General features: G+C 43.9%; 1 protein-coding gene across 1 annotated transcript; it reads right to left on the bottom strand.

The window, feature by feature from the left end:
• Positions 1-8,220: 8,220 nt before the first annotated feature.
• Positions 8,221-12,927, bottom strand: LOC104495365 (alpha-1-antiproteinase 2-like). Its single transcript, XM_010138326.1, has 4 exons — positions 12,279-12,927; positions 11,014-11,284; positions 9,099-9,246; positions 8,221-8,421 (listed from the first exon to the last, which is right to left on the bottom strand). Exons 1-4 carry the CDS (start codon positions 12,925-12,927, stop codon positions 8,221-8,223), a joined length of 1,269 nt encoding a protein of 422 aa, XP_010136628.1.
• Between the last annotated feature and the right edge of the window lie 2,734 nt (positions 12,928-15,661).

Genomic DNA, 15,661 nt, shown 5'->3' with positions numbered 1-15,661 from the left:
TTACACTCTACTTCAGACTTCCAGCTTCATGGAATTATCTCCTTTCCCCTGCCATCCCAGTCTGTGCTTCCCAGGGAAGGACAGCACAGGCAGGGGCATGGCACAGATGACACTGGGGGTCTTGGATGACATCACGGTCAGTGGCTCTCTGCTTGGCAATGAGGCGGGGAGCCACAACCCCGTGTTTATCCTGTTTATCCTCAGCCCTCACCATAGGGATATTGCCAGTTTCTCAGCTCAAGTGGCCTCACACGTAGCCAAGCTCGGCCTCAGCACAGCCAGTCCTGGTGGCCATGGGCAGAAGCAGATCGAGCTAATCTCCCATGCTAACCAGGGAGCATGAGCTTTTCTGCATCTGCAAGACTAAACACACCTTTTGCTGCTTGAACTTTGTATTTATATTACGCTAAAATCTGGAATCATTAGGAAGTTTTTCTTCTGTGACGAGAGGAAGACGACTTCATCAAGAAAAATGAATAGAAGATCTGCATGTTTGGGACAACTGCTGAGTCAGCCAGGCTTCCCTGATGGGTGCTGGTGGGCTACATGAATGGCATCACCCTCACTCTCCAGTGGAAAGCTGGTCCAGAAGTGTATCCTTTCCCCACTACTGCATGAGCAACTCAGAATATATTTATTTTGAGAATATATGAAAAATAAACCAATCTCTCTAGTATATATTGCTAAAGCTTTTGTTAAAGTTTTGGATGTTATACAAATATTGTCATGCTAGACTTTTACCTGTGGCCAAACCTGGTAGTTAAACAGTTATCTCCCTCTCTTTGAAGCCACCTATTTCAACACACCAGGCAGTCTGATAAACCCTCAACCGCATCATGTGGCAGGCAAATAGCTTCTCTATATAAAAAAACAGAACAAACCCAGAGATATAACATACTGGGTACAACTATATCATGCTGTAACAGAAGTGCTTCTAAATTCATTTATCTCAGATTGCCTGGAGAGTGATGACAAACACAAGAAGATTTTCTCCTACAAACAGTAACCTACACAACCACCTTTGCACCTGGACGGCAACAGGCTGTCCTTAAAAGTGCTGACTGTTGTCAGTGCCCCAACACCAACAAAACTATATGTTTTCAATGTCAGTTAGTGCTTAGAGGCTGGGCGCTCTGGGGGTGGTGATTTTGACACACGTGAATGAGCGCACAGAGGTTTTGCCACAGCAGCTTCTGTGTAGATGTCACAGGACAGTTGCAGTCATTTACAGCTGGCAAGATTTGCTTTAAAATTATTTTTCCATGTGACCATGAAGAAAACAACCTACAGGAGTTTTTAGCTGTGATTTCACCTCCTCTTAGTGAGGTGCTGTCACTTGCCAGTGAGTAGGGGCATGCTGATGCCTTCCACTAATCTGTAGCTGACTGGCTCAGAAGATAAGACAGAATAAATAATGATGACATCTTATTTCTTATGGCTACCCAAGGAAAAAAAAAATGTGCTTTTGGTCAAGTTGCTAAATATCTAGTGACTGAATAACAGAGTAGCAGTATATCAGATAAGATAAGGAGGCAAAGAAAAAGGAGTCATAGTGGTGCCTGTTGTACTGCCTTCCTTGGTTTCCAGACTAGAGAAGTACTGTCCATTGAGCAGGTTTTCTCTGATGACCTCAGCAGAGTGGAGGGGAGCCTGCTGGCCCCAGAGTGGTCTCCCAGAACACCCGTGGGCTGTAGGTACACCTTCCCGACTGGGGGTGCCCCCTTGCACCCATAGAGAGTGGGGTGGTCAAGATCTCCTCCCTTAGCCCCTCAGCTCTTGGCCCTCTGTGATATGGCTGGTCCTATGCCAGCCTCGCCCTACGGTCTTGCTGCCCAGCTGTAGGGACGAGCTGGAAGTCCTGTTGTCACCATGGGGCATGGTGCTTGATGGGAGGGGAAGCAAAGGTCATTGGAGGAGAATGGGGACCTGGCTGCCACCCAGTGCTGTCTCCTTGCCTTCAATCCCTCCTTCTCCTCTCGCACCAACTTTTGCTTTTTGTCTCATATTAGTCCACAAGGTTTTAAGCACTTGGCAGCTGGCAGAGCTCACTGACTGACTGTAAAGGAGTGTTTTCTGGGGGGATGTTTTCTTTCCAAAGCATCAGTCCTTGTATGTGCTGTTATCTAGGCACTGGGAGAAGGGACCTCTGGACACTGGTATCACTCTGTGAAGCAGATCTTGTGCTAAAACACTGCCTTTTGGGTAAATCCATTGTGTACTCCTGCTTCTTCTCCAAATACCACAAAAGCTGGCATCCATTCCCTTTCTGGACCCAGCATGTGGCCACATGTGAGTCTCTTGCATATTTCATGGGCTTCTGCCGCCTTCCTTCTCAGTAACCCCCAGGACTGTCCTTCCATGTCTGGGGTGCTGCATGAACCAGATTTTCTGTTTCCCCTTGAGTGCTGGCATGCTCTGACTCACTGCTGAAATGGGGATTTTGGTGCCACCGCCTCAGTGTGCCCTGGAGCTGATCACTTGCCTTCCCCTTTTGCCAAAGAGATGAGTTGGGCAGGTCTCTTGTCATTGCTAAATCATCGCATAAGGTACCTCAGCCCTTCAAGTGTCGCTTGGCGGAGGGAAGAGAAGCTGTAAATAGTCATGGGGTAGCAGATGCTTGTGCCTCCACATTGAAAGTTCCCATTTTCCCCAGCCCTGGGGTCTTGCTTGCATCTTTGACATCCTGAATTAATTGTAATGACAGAGAGAAAATGAGATATTAGTCATTTTGTTCACATCTGTGACCTGCAACAGGCTCCACCTCGAGTCTCAGTCAGGGGACCGCTGTACAGCACTGTCTCTTCTTGAAAGGATGGGACTCTGGTCATGCTTCTCCTCCAGATCCACTCATTTCAGAGGCTACCTTGCACTGTATTTTCCCTGTGTTTTCATATTGCATGCAGGTAGCAAGAAAGCAATAGGGCTGATCTGTCCTTTGGCTCTACCCAGGTGTGCAGGGAACTCACCGGTATTACCCATATTTTGCATCCAAGTAACAGAGTAGGTGGCTTGAGTTCCCAGCAATTTCTTATACTCAAATACAGTTATGGTGAAAAAAACCTCATGCCTTGTATGCAAAGAATTTATGAGTTATATATTTAAAATTTTAACAGTCTTACCCAAGAATTATTAGTCTGGCTACAGTACTATGACTTACAGTTCAGTTTATGTATAATTAAAGTTAATACACACAAAATTTTTAGTATCTTCCCAATTCTCTCACCCTTTCTCTGCCTCACTGGCTCCTCAGGTTGATGGCTTCAGTGCTAAGGGAAGGGGATGGCAGGACACATGTATCCTGCATCCTTGCTGTAAGGGGTACAAGGGTAGTGGGTGCAACCTCTGTGCTCTGGAGTCTGCCTGGCATTATATTTATACATTTTCTTGCATGTTCTACCCTTTGCTCTTCCATCACTGGTTCACAGATCCACATTACATGTGAGTTTACTACCTGTGCTGTGTTTTACATACATGGAGCACTCAGTCTTTGATCTAGTTGTCCCCCAGACTGGCTTTACCCAGCTCCTAAGGCTGCAGTCCTCTGATGACCAGTTACTGAGCACCAGTGAGCTGTTTCTAGCGCTGTCTCCAGTATCATCCTATATCTGTATTCTCCAGGCCCCTGCTATCATCCCATCATGCCTGTACTCCTTTTTTCATTTTAGGGCAATAGGCGCTTCACTCTGTAGAGAATAACTACTTGTCCTTAGTATTTCCTAGTTACAGAAGTATCTGTATGTGTAACAATATGTAAATGTTATACACACGATTGTATAAAGCTCAGGAAAAACTTAAACAAATTAGGTAATAGCACGTGATTGCTGGGTAAAGCAATCACAAAGAAGCTAAAACAAAATCCCCAGGCAGGTCAGGGCAAGTCCCAGCAAAGCCTGGTAACTGCAAAGACCGAAGGCTTGCACTGTCAGTTTGACACAAAGCAGGTAGCTGTGTTACAAGCAGCCACGCTGCTGTATTTGCAAGCTGAAGGTTGGGCTGACCCATGTCTTTCTTCATGCTGAACAAGAGCTATCAGATTACACCTGCCTGAAGTGTAAATGGGGATTTTCTCCCCTGAGTTGTCTTTGGAGGTGGGCTGAAGGACATGGGGTGGGAAGAGAGGGGAGTTTCAGCTCCCCTTCTCCAGGTACAGCCTTGGATGCTGGTGAGAAAAGAACAAAATGTATCCCAAATGCTTCATTCCAGAAATGTTGTGTGAGCTGAGGAGGCTGTTGCAGTCTTGGGCCGTGGTGATCGGAGCACTTGGAGGCTGTCAGGCTACAGCTGATGGCATGGCCCTGGTGCAGTCAGTGAAATGGGGCTTTCTGCCTGGCTGGGGGACAACCAGGTCACCCAAACCTGGGGTCACAACAACCGCAGCTGTGAGTCCTCTCCCCACACTCATTAGCTGTGTCAGCAGTGTAACGACCAGCTAATGAGCCTGGTCGTTAGTTGTTCCTGAGAGATACTGCTGGCTGGTTGATGTCCACACACTGCCCATCCCAGCGAATGGGAACAGCTCAGTGGCCCGAAGCCCTGCCTTTCTGCCCAGACAGCCCCACTCTGCTGTGAGCGCGCTCAAGGTAGTCTGTGGGAGGTAAGGAGCCCTGTTGTCTCTCTTCTTGGGAAGGAGGAGCTGGTGGAGCAGGCGCTACCCTCCTGCACAAACGAACAGTGCCAGTGGGTGGGAGGCAGAAGATGTGAGTCTGCAGGAGGGGGAGTGGGAGGCTGTGAAAAAGATCCGGTGCAGAGAGGAAACGCAAAGAGTGCGTAATAGGGAAAATCTATTTGGTGTTGCTTGTGGTGATGAGAACAGGATTAGGAGAGCAGGGCTTGGTGGATGGGAGGGAGAAATGAGAACGAGACACGTAATAAACAGCTCAGAGCAGCACAGACGTAGGCAGGGAGCAAGCTGTCTGCTGCTCTTTTGCACTAAGTGTGGTGCCTGCCTCTTCTTCAACACCGTCTCTGGCAAATCCTGTAGTGGAAAATCACAGTACAGTGTCAATACACCAGCAGCTATCGCCTGACGAAGCAAGTCTGGCAGATGGCTCCTGAATGTCAATCTTGACATTGGCAGGAAATCCCCTGCAGGAACGACACACATCCCTCATCACCACTGCTCTGTCCTCCCGTGGCCAGTGCACAAGTACCGTGTCACTCACTTCCCTGCAACTCTCCAGCACATTTTACAAACACAGGGAGATGATATAGGAGATGTAGTGAGAAGGGAAGCATGAACTGTGGAGTGCCAGTTCTGTGTGGCAGCATGTCTGCCCCTGCACCTCCCTTCTACAGCCCTGGGGGTTCATTTTCCTGGAATATGGGAGGAAAACAGAATTCGCACATCCTGCTTCTGAAGGGGGTGTGTGTCTGTGAGAGCACCAAGATAATGAGGGTAGGAAAGAAAGGACTCTCATTCCCAAAATACAAATTAACAGCCTGCAAAAGCTGATTTAGCTGATGTGAAGGATTCTCTTGATCTTCAAATCTCTCCCAGAACCACATGGGGACAACCTTTCTCCTACTGTGCTCTATTTCTATGTATATGTCTCCATCCGCTCCAAAACGGTTTACAAAGAAATGAGCAACATTTAGTCTTGCAACTGCCGCAGGTAACTATGCATCTGAGACCTCTGTATCTTCCACATTTCTTGATGTAAACTGAGGATCACTCTACTAAAATCAATTATGTCCATTTTTTCAACTAGTGCAATTGGTGCAGCTCTAGGGATTCGAATACATAGTTAAGGATCTCACCTCTGAGCTCTCATCTCTGAAGGGTTTTTTTTCTGCTTTGATGGATGCCTGTTCGTACTGTTAACAGCAGAGGTAACAGTAGGAGTGATAATGGCCTATTGACCCTATTGATGCTGCACCATGCAGTCATATTTCAGGAAGACAAGAAACCTGCAGTCAAATAGGGTGCCTTGTGAATTATCACTGTGTGGACATCGGGACACAAAGCCACCCAAACAGGTGGAGATGGGTGCAGGAAGGAGCCAGGAAGATGATGTAGCGCACATGCATCTCTTTCCATGGGAGTCCTGCCATTGATGGTTGTGAGTTTTTTGTGCACTTGTCTATACGGAGACCATGTCTATTTAGTCAAAAAACACCATCAAGCAGCACATATGGGGGTTAACAGGGGCTTTTCACCAGGAACGCAGAGCAGAAAGAGGACTTCCCTTTTGAATGCGAAAGGAGACACGGTGCTTTGCACCGGACTGATAAAATCACAATTGCTCTTAATTTCACAGAGGGCACACAAGGCTTTGTGGGGCTGTGTTAGCTTCACAAGCTATTTGACTCACTCAGGGTGAGTCCTGATACCATGACACCATTTCACCTCCTTCAAAAAAACACAGCTGTAGGGAAGAAAGGGGAAACTGTGCTCTTTTTGGTACCTGTCAACAAGGCAGGTCTGTGGAAAACGGTTACCAGCCAGCCTTCAAGCTACGCTATGTCCTGCCTGAGTGCCCGCTACCCGACCTGGGTCAGGTGATATGCTTATTGGGTGCTTCCTACCTATGTTTTCGGCTGTAAAAGGACAGCACTTGAAATAGCTACAATTTTCTAGACTCTGGAATTATACATTTTCCAGAAATCTCAGCTGGCTCAAGCATAGTTGTGTAATTGCTATGCAAATATCTCATCTGCCCATCCAGCTATAGCTTCCTTCTGACCACTGATAGCTACACGTGTAAAAAGTCAGCTACTTATGTGGGCTACCTAAGTCCGTCAAATTTGCAATGTGTGGTTGAAAGTCTTCAGGTTCAAGAGCAGATTTGATCCTCCTACTCTGTTTTGAGCTGCAAGAAACTCAGAAAAATTTGTTACTAGATTAATGCTAAAATTTATAAAAGGTTCCTTATGGAGAAAGCAGATTTTTCTCTTGAAGGCTGCTTTTCACATTCCTAGTATTGTCTCCATTAGAAACTTCAGTTTTCTGTGTTTCCTCTGACCCTGCATTGTTGAGCCAATTCTCCCCAACTCTTCTTTACTTACTTATGGTAAATGACAAGCAATTCTGCTTTGTTTTCAGAGTGTTACTCATTTTATCTGCTATTCTGGCTGACATCCACCTATTAAGCAGGAGTCTTCCATTGTAATACAAATGTCTCTCGCTGAATGCTGGCAAATCTTAGGTGTCTCCCTGGCTTTCAGTCAAGTAAAAAAGGCGTTCCTTGCTAGCTGAATTTAAAACAATTTCCTTGCTTCCTCCTAAGCAAACGTCATGGTCAAGACCAACCTGTCCTGGTTTAAGGTAAACAGCGTTGGTTTGTTTGTGATGGACACATCAGTCAGCCGATTAGTGTATTCCTCCCATGTACGTCAGCAAATCTCACTGGTTGTGGAGCTTTGGGCGGGCTTGGTGTTTCTTTGAAAACATCGTGCAGCAGAAACTGTGACCCTTTTTTTTGCCCACACTGGCAGCTGATGCTCGGAGGTGTTGCGATCTCTACCACCAGCTCGCCCGGAGCTACCCCATGCTGCCCCTCGCTGCTGCTGCCCTGTGTGCTTGCTGCAACTGCTGACATCGATTGCTTTGCTCCATGGCTCAGCTGCAAATTCAGAACAGGGGCTTCTGCCATTTTTTCGCCAGCCCTGCCTGCACGTGGACTGCTGCTGCCACGTGCTCTGCCGGCTCTGCAGCTGCTTCTGCCGCTGCCAAAAAACTGAGGAAAAAAAAAAAAACCCTGAATGTTTCTGGAAAAAAACTCTGTGTCCTGATTTAAGATAAAGAGGACTCGTGCTCTGCCAGCTTTGCAGCTGCTTCTGCCGCTGCCGCTGAACAGACTGGTAGCTTTATCGCTGTGTTTCCTTCACCGCCATTTGAGTGCATACACACCCTTTCCCCCCCATCGCTGCTCCAGTTCTAATCATATACATACTTGTTAATACCTTGTTTTTCTGTATATAATATCTTTCTATTGTTATGAAAAGCTGTTTTAGTTTCCCAAACTTGACAGAGGCCTCACAACTTGCTTTCCTCTGACCTCTCTTCTTAACCCTTTCTCCTGAATGGGAGGAGGGCTAATTAGAGAGAAAGTCTGTCCCATGATTGGCCAGCCTTGGCCAACTGGTGACACAAACATTTTTTATAATGGCATAGAATGAAAACTCTTGCTAAAAATTAACTGTATACTAAGCTGATGCTAATGGAAATAAATCACGTTATACATTTTCATATCTTCTTTAATCAGCAATAGCAAGCAGAATTCATATGACACTAGTGATAGTTGGGTTAACTATTTTCCCGATGAAGAGCGTGCTGTTTGTATCTCTATCAAAAATCAGCATGAGGAAGGGATGGTTGAATTCAATGGTTGGAGGAAGAGACATTGTCATTATCTCAGCAACAGTTGCTGCTGCTGCCTCAGTACCACTTTCATCTACATCCACAGCAGCCTTATGAACAACCTAGGGAGAAAGAAAACAAACAGTTATTCTGGGCAGACAACAGCCACCTGAGAGATGAATCAGAAGTCCTTTAAAGCAGCCCTGCTTTGGAGAAACCACTGAGAAGTGCATAGAGAAAGGCAGCAAAGATGTGAGCTGTGTTGTAGTCGTGGCTGCTTTAAATGAGGGCCAGGACAGAGCTACAGAAATCTCCTCAAAAAAAAAAAAAAAAAAAAAAAAAAAAAAAAAAAAAAAAAAAAAAAAAAAAAAGTCCCAGACTGTTTTTCCTCTATCCCAAAGATTGGCTGAAAGATGGAGGGTCTATCTGTAAGTTTGTCTTCACTTCTGAAACTGAGTCTTGAGGCTGAGAGGACAGGCTGTGGCATGCCTGAGAGTCTTAGTGGCTCCCCTTGAGGAACCAAGAGTTGATGTTCCTCTCATGTTCCAGATACCAACCAAGAAATCTTGCCTGATACCATTCTTGGAAAAAATGGATGTGCAGCAAACTAATCTGATCTGCACTGTCACCAAGGGCCAAACTCCTCTTGTAAGCTTGCGGGCTGAGGCCAGGCTGAACCAGCTGTGGGCAAGCTGGGAAGCTTGGAACTGTGTTTAGCTGGTGTTTCTTGATGCTACCACAGCAGGGTTTTCCTGCGTGTTTGTGAAAGAAAGGAGGGGGCAAACAGCCATGGACTTACTTTAGAAACCTTCAGCTCTGGGGTCCCAGTGATGCCAGAGAGATCTGCCTGGTCAGTGAACACATCCACAATTCCCATCTTGCTAAGGGTGTTTGTGATTTCATAGCTCCCAGAAATAGAAAATTTGGGAAAGTAGAGGCTCACCAGGCTGTTAGGTAGGAGAGAAACACAGAAGGTGGTGAGAAAGATTTTTCACTGAGGTAAATGAAGATGAGAAAGCTATGTAATTCCCATGAGTGTCAAATCCCAGGGGACTGGACCCTGAATTCAATTGCTGGTGCTTCTCATGGTGATACAGGCACTATCAGTTTTCATCATCATCATTGTTGTAATATCTGTCTGGAATTTTGCTCCAGCATATCTGAGAGCACTCTGCAAAGGAGGACAGTACTGATAGCCCCTCTTCACAGCCAGAGAAGGTGAGATGCGGAGGTGACTGCCCATGTCACTCAAGCAGGTGGAGATCTGAAGTGGGGCAGAGACAGAGTATGCTTGAGGAGAAGTGTAGCAAACCTCAGCACTTCAAAGCAAAGCAGTGTTTTTGGCATAACTGTGGGATTTGGCATGGCTCCAGGGACGGTCTGTGCCCTGCTGCCCGCACCTTTGGACACCCTATCCTCTAATCATCTTCCTCCTGTCGGCTGGCTCTGATCGATTTTGACATGTCCGCAAGCCATCTGTGGGCAGCTCCTGTTAGTATGCTTTCTGTTGGATTTCTCTTCATCCACTGCCTAGGGGACCTTGGAGCCTCCACGTCACCTGCTGCAGAGATTACCTTTAGCTACCTCAAGTCTTTGCTGTCTCACCCAGACAGCTTGGTTGAGTAGTAGAGCAGACCGGGTCCAAACCCCACTGTTGTAGCTTTTACATAATACGGCCCAGTGAGCTATAAGATGATGGGCCCAACTGCATTAGCACTGGTATCAACATAATAATAGAGCTGAAATTGCCATTTGGTTCTCACAGCCTCTCCCATGAAGAACTTATCCCTACGTTGATCTTGAAGGAACGTGCACCAAGAATTCGTTTAGATAAGGATTTTCCTGATTTTGCATCTGAGTATTATACATTTTTATTTTTCATCTTTGAGGTATCATCTTCTTAGCTCATATCTAATTTGCCACCCATTATGTTTTTATTGACTGTGCTGGCATTTCTATAATGATGTGCTGAGAATCATGGGTGTGAACTGCACGGTCTTACTAGCTGTGAATCAGGGCAGAGCTTGGTAAATTAGGCATGCACTAACTCAGTATTACTCATCTACTAGTGCTAAGATCTCTTCCCTCCCAGACAAACAAGGTTGTAAAAAGCTGATGTTAGCATCAATGGTAGAAGCTAACAGAACCTCATTAGATTTTTATAGTTTCAAAAACAAACTGCTAGAAAATCAGGACACCCACAATTAATCACTAGGTTGTTCTAATAACATCTGAGTGCCGCAATGGTTCTTGTAAGGAAGATATTTGTGTGGGACATAGTACACATGCATGCATTACTACAAACTGTTGAAGTTATGGTTTATTTAAAGTTTAGATGTATGTCTGAATACGGTGTGTCAGTGACATATGAAAGGTAAAACATACCAGCCAAAACCTCAGTATGGGAAATTTGCCTTAGAACTGGCACCTTCCTGCTCAGTCAATGGACTGTTTAGGAATGCCAGTCTAGGCTCGCTGTTCAGGGCTCCTGGGAGCCTGTCAGGATGGTCTCTGCTCTTCTGGGGCAAGCCACTCAGGCATCAAGAAGAGACTAGTTAAATACTAGCTGCAAGTTTTTACAGCTAGGGCACACAAACAAACAAAGAAAAAACCTCTCAGTTTTCAGAATCAGTGAGTTCATAGTGTTAGCATGCCCCCAAAAAGAAAAAGACTGTAAATCTAGGTGCTGCTGGAGCTGACTAGTGGAAGATTACCTCTGGAAGAGATGGTCTGACCATTTCTGGATGATTTCCTTGACCAGAGTTTGCTCTAACTGCTTCATTTTCCCTTTTGCTGGCAGAACCAGAAATGCAGTAGCGCTCCCATTATAATGAAGCCGTACCACGGTGCATGACAGCTCCTCATCAAAATACAAGTCGAATCTGCCCGTCTGGTGCATCATAGGGACTTTCACAGTAGTTTCAGCATCCACAAAGAACTTTCTTTCTTCTGTATGCTCTGGATTAAAAGGCTTTTCCCAGTTGCCTGATACAGAAGAGAGTGCAACTGAATATCTTGTGGCCCATCACATCATAATTGTATTTTATATATCTAGTAATAATATCCACCTATTCCTCCATTTGTTAAATGCAGAATTTTCAAACAGAACATTTAAAAATGTGTATCACAGTAAGGCAAGAATCTTTTACCTGGTCAAAAGAGTACATTAGATTCCAGTATCACCTTAATTTTCAGGTACCAGTAATGAACTAATTAGGCATTTTCTTTGCACCTACCACTACTTTTCTGCTCAGGTGACCGAAGTGGCTTTGCTGTAAGTTCTCATTTAAGGGCTTACTTGACATCATCTGTGTACTCACATACTGTATGCATTTCATTTCTATTGACTTTAACCATAAGGCACAATGTGTAGAAAAAATTAATACAGGATCTTGTATCTGAATGCCCTTATGTCAGGCTTAATAGCACATCATCTAAACCCACATCAGAAATGCTGTTTCCACTTTGTTCCTTCAGACGTCCTCCCCTGCTCATCACTAGCTTCTTCCATATATTAATGTGTTAGTGTGTATACATAAAGGACTCTGATGGGAGAAAAAAAGGAGTAGGGAGTAAATTAGGCCAACACTAATGAATCATGCATGCTTTTAAAGAGAGGCATTAGAAGGATTAGGTCATGCATGTGTCTCAGCATCTTCACTGAAAATTAGAAGAACATGGGCTTCATTCAGAGTTATGGCTAAACCCATGAACGCAAGCTCAGGCTGCACAGGAGGCTGCAGCTTGGTTCAGAGCTCCAGCGGCTGCCCCAAAGACAATCAAGCCTGTGTGGCCTCCAGCTGCCTTCCCGTGCTGAGTGGGGTCCTGCCACCTCTCCAAGACCTCTAGTATGACATTAGAGGCTCTTCTGACCCAGCAAAAAGCATTTGAATTTTCCCTCAGAGCAATTTCCAAATGAGGTTCTGACATTATATCTGTTGAGAATGAATAACATGAATGCAAATCCTAGAGGACTTACCTTTAAAGAAAACAAAGGTAGCCAGGAGCATTACAGTCTGCGGATCCATGTTCTTGACCAAATTAGTAATTTTCCCATGTGTTTTCCTCTCAACATAATCATTGATCTGCTTCTCAGCCTCCACAGGAATGTTAAAGTCAGTGGTAAAAGCCTCCAGCTGATACAGAGCTTTGGCATCATCTAAAAACTTTTTTAGAGGTTTCATCTTCTCTGTTAGAAAGATGGCGTTCCCCATGTTGAGCTGGACCCCACTCTCAGGATGGCTCAGCATGTGGATGAGGTTGTGGAAGCCTTCATGTATCTCACTCTCCTGGATCTCTGTAAGGTTGAAAGCGAGTCCTTCCAGGATCTGACTCCGAGTGTCTGATCTAGCCCCTAGGCCCAGCATTGCAAACGCAATGGAGATGCTTACAGGAGAGAAGAAAATGTTCTTATCGGGTGCCTCCAGTGTAACCTCTTTAAAAAATTGAAATGCAAAGTCAGCATTGTTTGGCACTAGTTTGAGGCAAGCGATCGCTTCACCTCCGTGGTGCATGTGGTGTTGAGGTTCATTTGGATCATGTCCTTTGTGGTAGTGGGGTAGGAGCTGACCATGGGCAACAGCAGGAAGCCCAGCCAGCAGCAATGTTATGTAGAATGTGGCCTTCATCTTCTTGTACTAAAATCCTATGGAAAAAAGGAGAAGCTATACTGAGGTATAAATTAATATAATTTAGAAATAGTTATTCTGTCATACCCACTGAATAAGAAATCTTATATCTGTCTTTTTTTCCCTAGTTTCCATGGTCTCCAACTCTTGCCAGATTTTTTGAAATTATTATTATTATTTTCCCAGGCTTTCTGACAAGTTTCTGCCAACTCCTTCTGCTTCTCTAACCCTAAATACCTGCAAAGGCAAACTTCAACAAGGATAATAGATAGCACCCTCAGCAGGCTGGAGAACGGATCATATCCCCTCAGAAAACACATCACGGCTGATCGCTGGAGAGCTGTGATACCACCGTGCTTTTGATGATAATGGTCTAAGAGAATTCCTAGAAAGCACATCCTAGAAGAGTACTGGATGTTTTGTGAGTAAAGGGAGAAAGGAAATTCATACAAATGGGCAGCAATCAGTAGCTACATACAAACAGAATTTGAGCAAACAGGAATGTAGGAGATCTTTAAATAAACTTTTGGTCAGATTGATAAGGCAGCCTGTTTTTTAGTAGCAAAACAAATATACTAGTCTCTAAGGAATAGGTGCTCTTTCCTTCTGAATAAAAATGATGTGACATTTTAAATAAGAATCTGAAGTACTGTGTTGTATCTTAATAGACAAACCAAACCACTGGAGCGTGTTCTTTTTCAGCACAGCAGAAGGAGTCAATGTCTTTAACAAAACCAAGGCCTTATTTTTATCAGATGCCCTACAAGTCAAAGGGCGATAACGTTTATCCACCGGTTGCTCTTGGCTGTGGTAGCTACATTCCTTTGCAGAGCTGACACTCTGCACTGATAAGCTCTTACAAATGGACCTTGGATCTGTGGATATGAACGTCCCAGTGGGCCTCCATTCTCAGGAGGTCTCTAAGGCAAAGAAATTATGAAAGAGTTGCAAAGGATTTGGGGAGATAATGAGCCAGATTTGCTAAAACTTGTGCAAGCAAAGACATATTAAACTAATTGCACCTTTCTGCTCTGGCATGATTCAGCTTGAGAGACTGTCATCAGAAAGTGCTATGCTCACGGTCCTGGTTTCTCCATAACATCAGAGGGAGCAATTTGTATTAGTAGTTGAATATCCAGTTACAGTTAGACCTGCATAAGAACAACAAAACATTTTCGAGCTATGATCAAATATTCAAATATTTATGTGTTTGATATAAGTATTTCTAAGAATCAAGCCTGTTGGCAATTTGCTACTGTGTTACTGACAAGTGGAAGAACCATAAGGGTTCTTGGTAACTACATTTTCAGTTACTGTACAGAGCAGTTTTAAATTATAGTTTGGCCTCCTCTGATTTTGACATTGCAATGGTACTTCTCAATATATCTAGCTACTTGTAACTCAGTGTAAGAGCTCCAGTTTTGAATATTTAAAACCGCTATCAGTGAGCCAATGCATTAGTCAGACTTTGAAAAGAAATCAACTCCCAAACAAATGCATCAGAGCTAAACTTAATTCCACATATCCAGCAGGCTGATTCAGAAGCTGCCTCTGGATAAATTATTCACTGTGAACTATTTACTCAGCTGCAGTCATAATTTATTAAGAATAACATGAATACTAAAGAATGAAACATTTAATTTTGAACATGTCATCACCCATTTCCTATCTCATCACATTTCGTATTTATTACAAAACACAGCAGATAGATGGACTTCTTAATATGAACATTGAATGGTCAATTTCTATTTATTTGGAATGCAAAGTAGACACGGAAATTTAACTGACCTGGCCTCAAAACTATGGCTGGAGGCTATAACATTGTTTTGCTCTAGGGGTTCTGAAAATCATTGGTTACAGTTTTCTAAATGTTTTTTTCCTATACTGATATTTTTGCATTATGTAGTTATGACATGTTTGCATTTTGTGGTTAATTTATGTACTTCCATGGAATTAATTTCATTTTTACAGCTCTGAATTCACAGATAATTAAATACAACCTGATTCTGAATCCTCCATCTGTTACTCAGTACTGGCCAATCACAAACAGCCAAGACTCATGAGTCAGATCTCACAAAAATCTTTATAATTGTTGATTTAAAAATTGTAAGATTATATAAGACTCAGCAGCTGCAGTTCCTAGAGATCTTTTTTGTTGTTTAAGCCCTGAAGATACAACAGCCCACTCTATTAGGCCCTTCTTTGGAAGGTACTTTTGTAATAGAATCCTGTAAGCCTTTAAATATGATTGGGGACTATTACTTCATATTTACTATTCCATTTGATATTATTGTGCCTTCTAGGTTAGCGAGTGATCAGCCAGTGATAAATTGACAACAGACAACGTTTTGGTATGAAGCAGAAGATGCGGATTCTCAATGATCTTCATATGATCTCAATGATTGAAGGATTTTCCTACCAAGTATACTTGCTAACAATTTATTAAAAAGCAAAGAGCTGAGAACCTGTGCTAAAAAGCCCTTAGGGAATTTTCTGTCTGAAGGGGTTAATTTGGGAATTTTCTGTCTGAAGGGGTTAATTTTGCAGGAAGCTTGCTGTCTTCAAATCTTTACCCATATAATTTCCAGAAAATCAGTTTGTCCGTAAACATGGGAGAAGCAGTGAAAAGCTTTTCAATTCTAATTCCAAATGTACACTGACTTGTTGAATCGCCTGGAAAGAAACCTGTTCGGCTTTCTGTCTCTTTTCTTCTCTTTGTCTATGTTATGCAACA

This window comes from Buceros rhinoceros, unplaced genomic scaffold (assembly GCF_000710305.1).
Source record: "Buceros rhinoceros silvestris isolate BGI_N320 unplaced genomic scaffold, ASM71030v1 scaffold1246, whole genome shotgun sequence".
NCBI lineage: Eukaryota > Metazoa > Chordata > Aves > Bucerotiformes > Bucerotidae > Buceros > Buceros rhinoceros.
The sequence above is the reverse complement of the archived record's forward strand: the minus strand, read 5'-3'. Positions and strand labels throughout refer to the sequence as shown.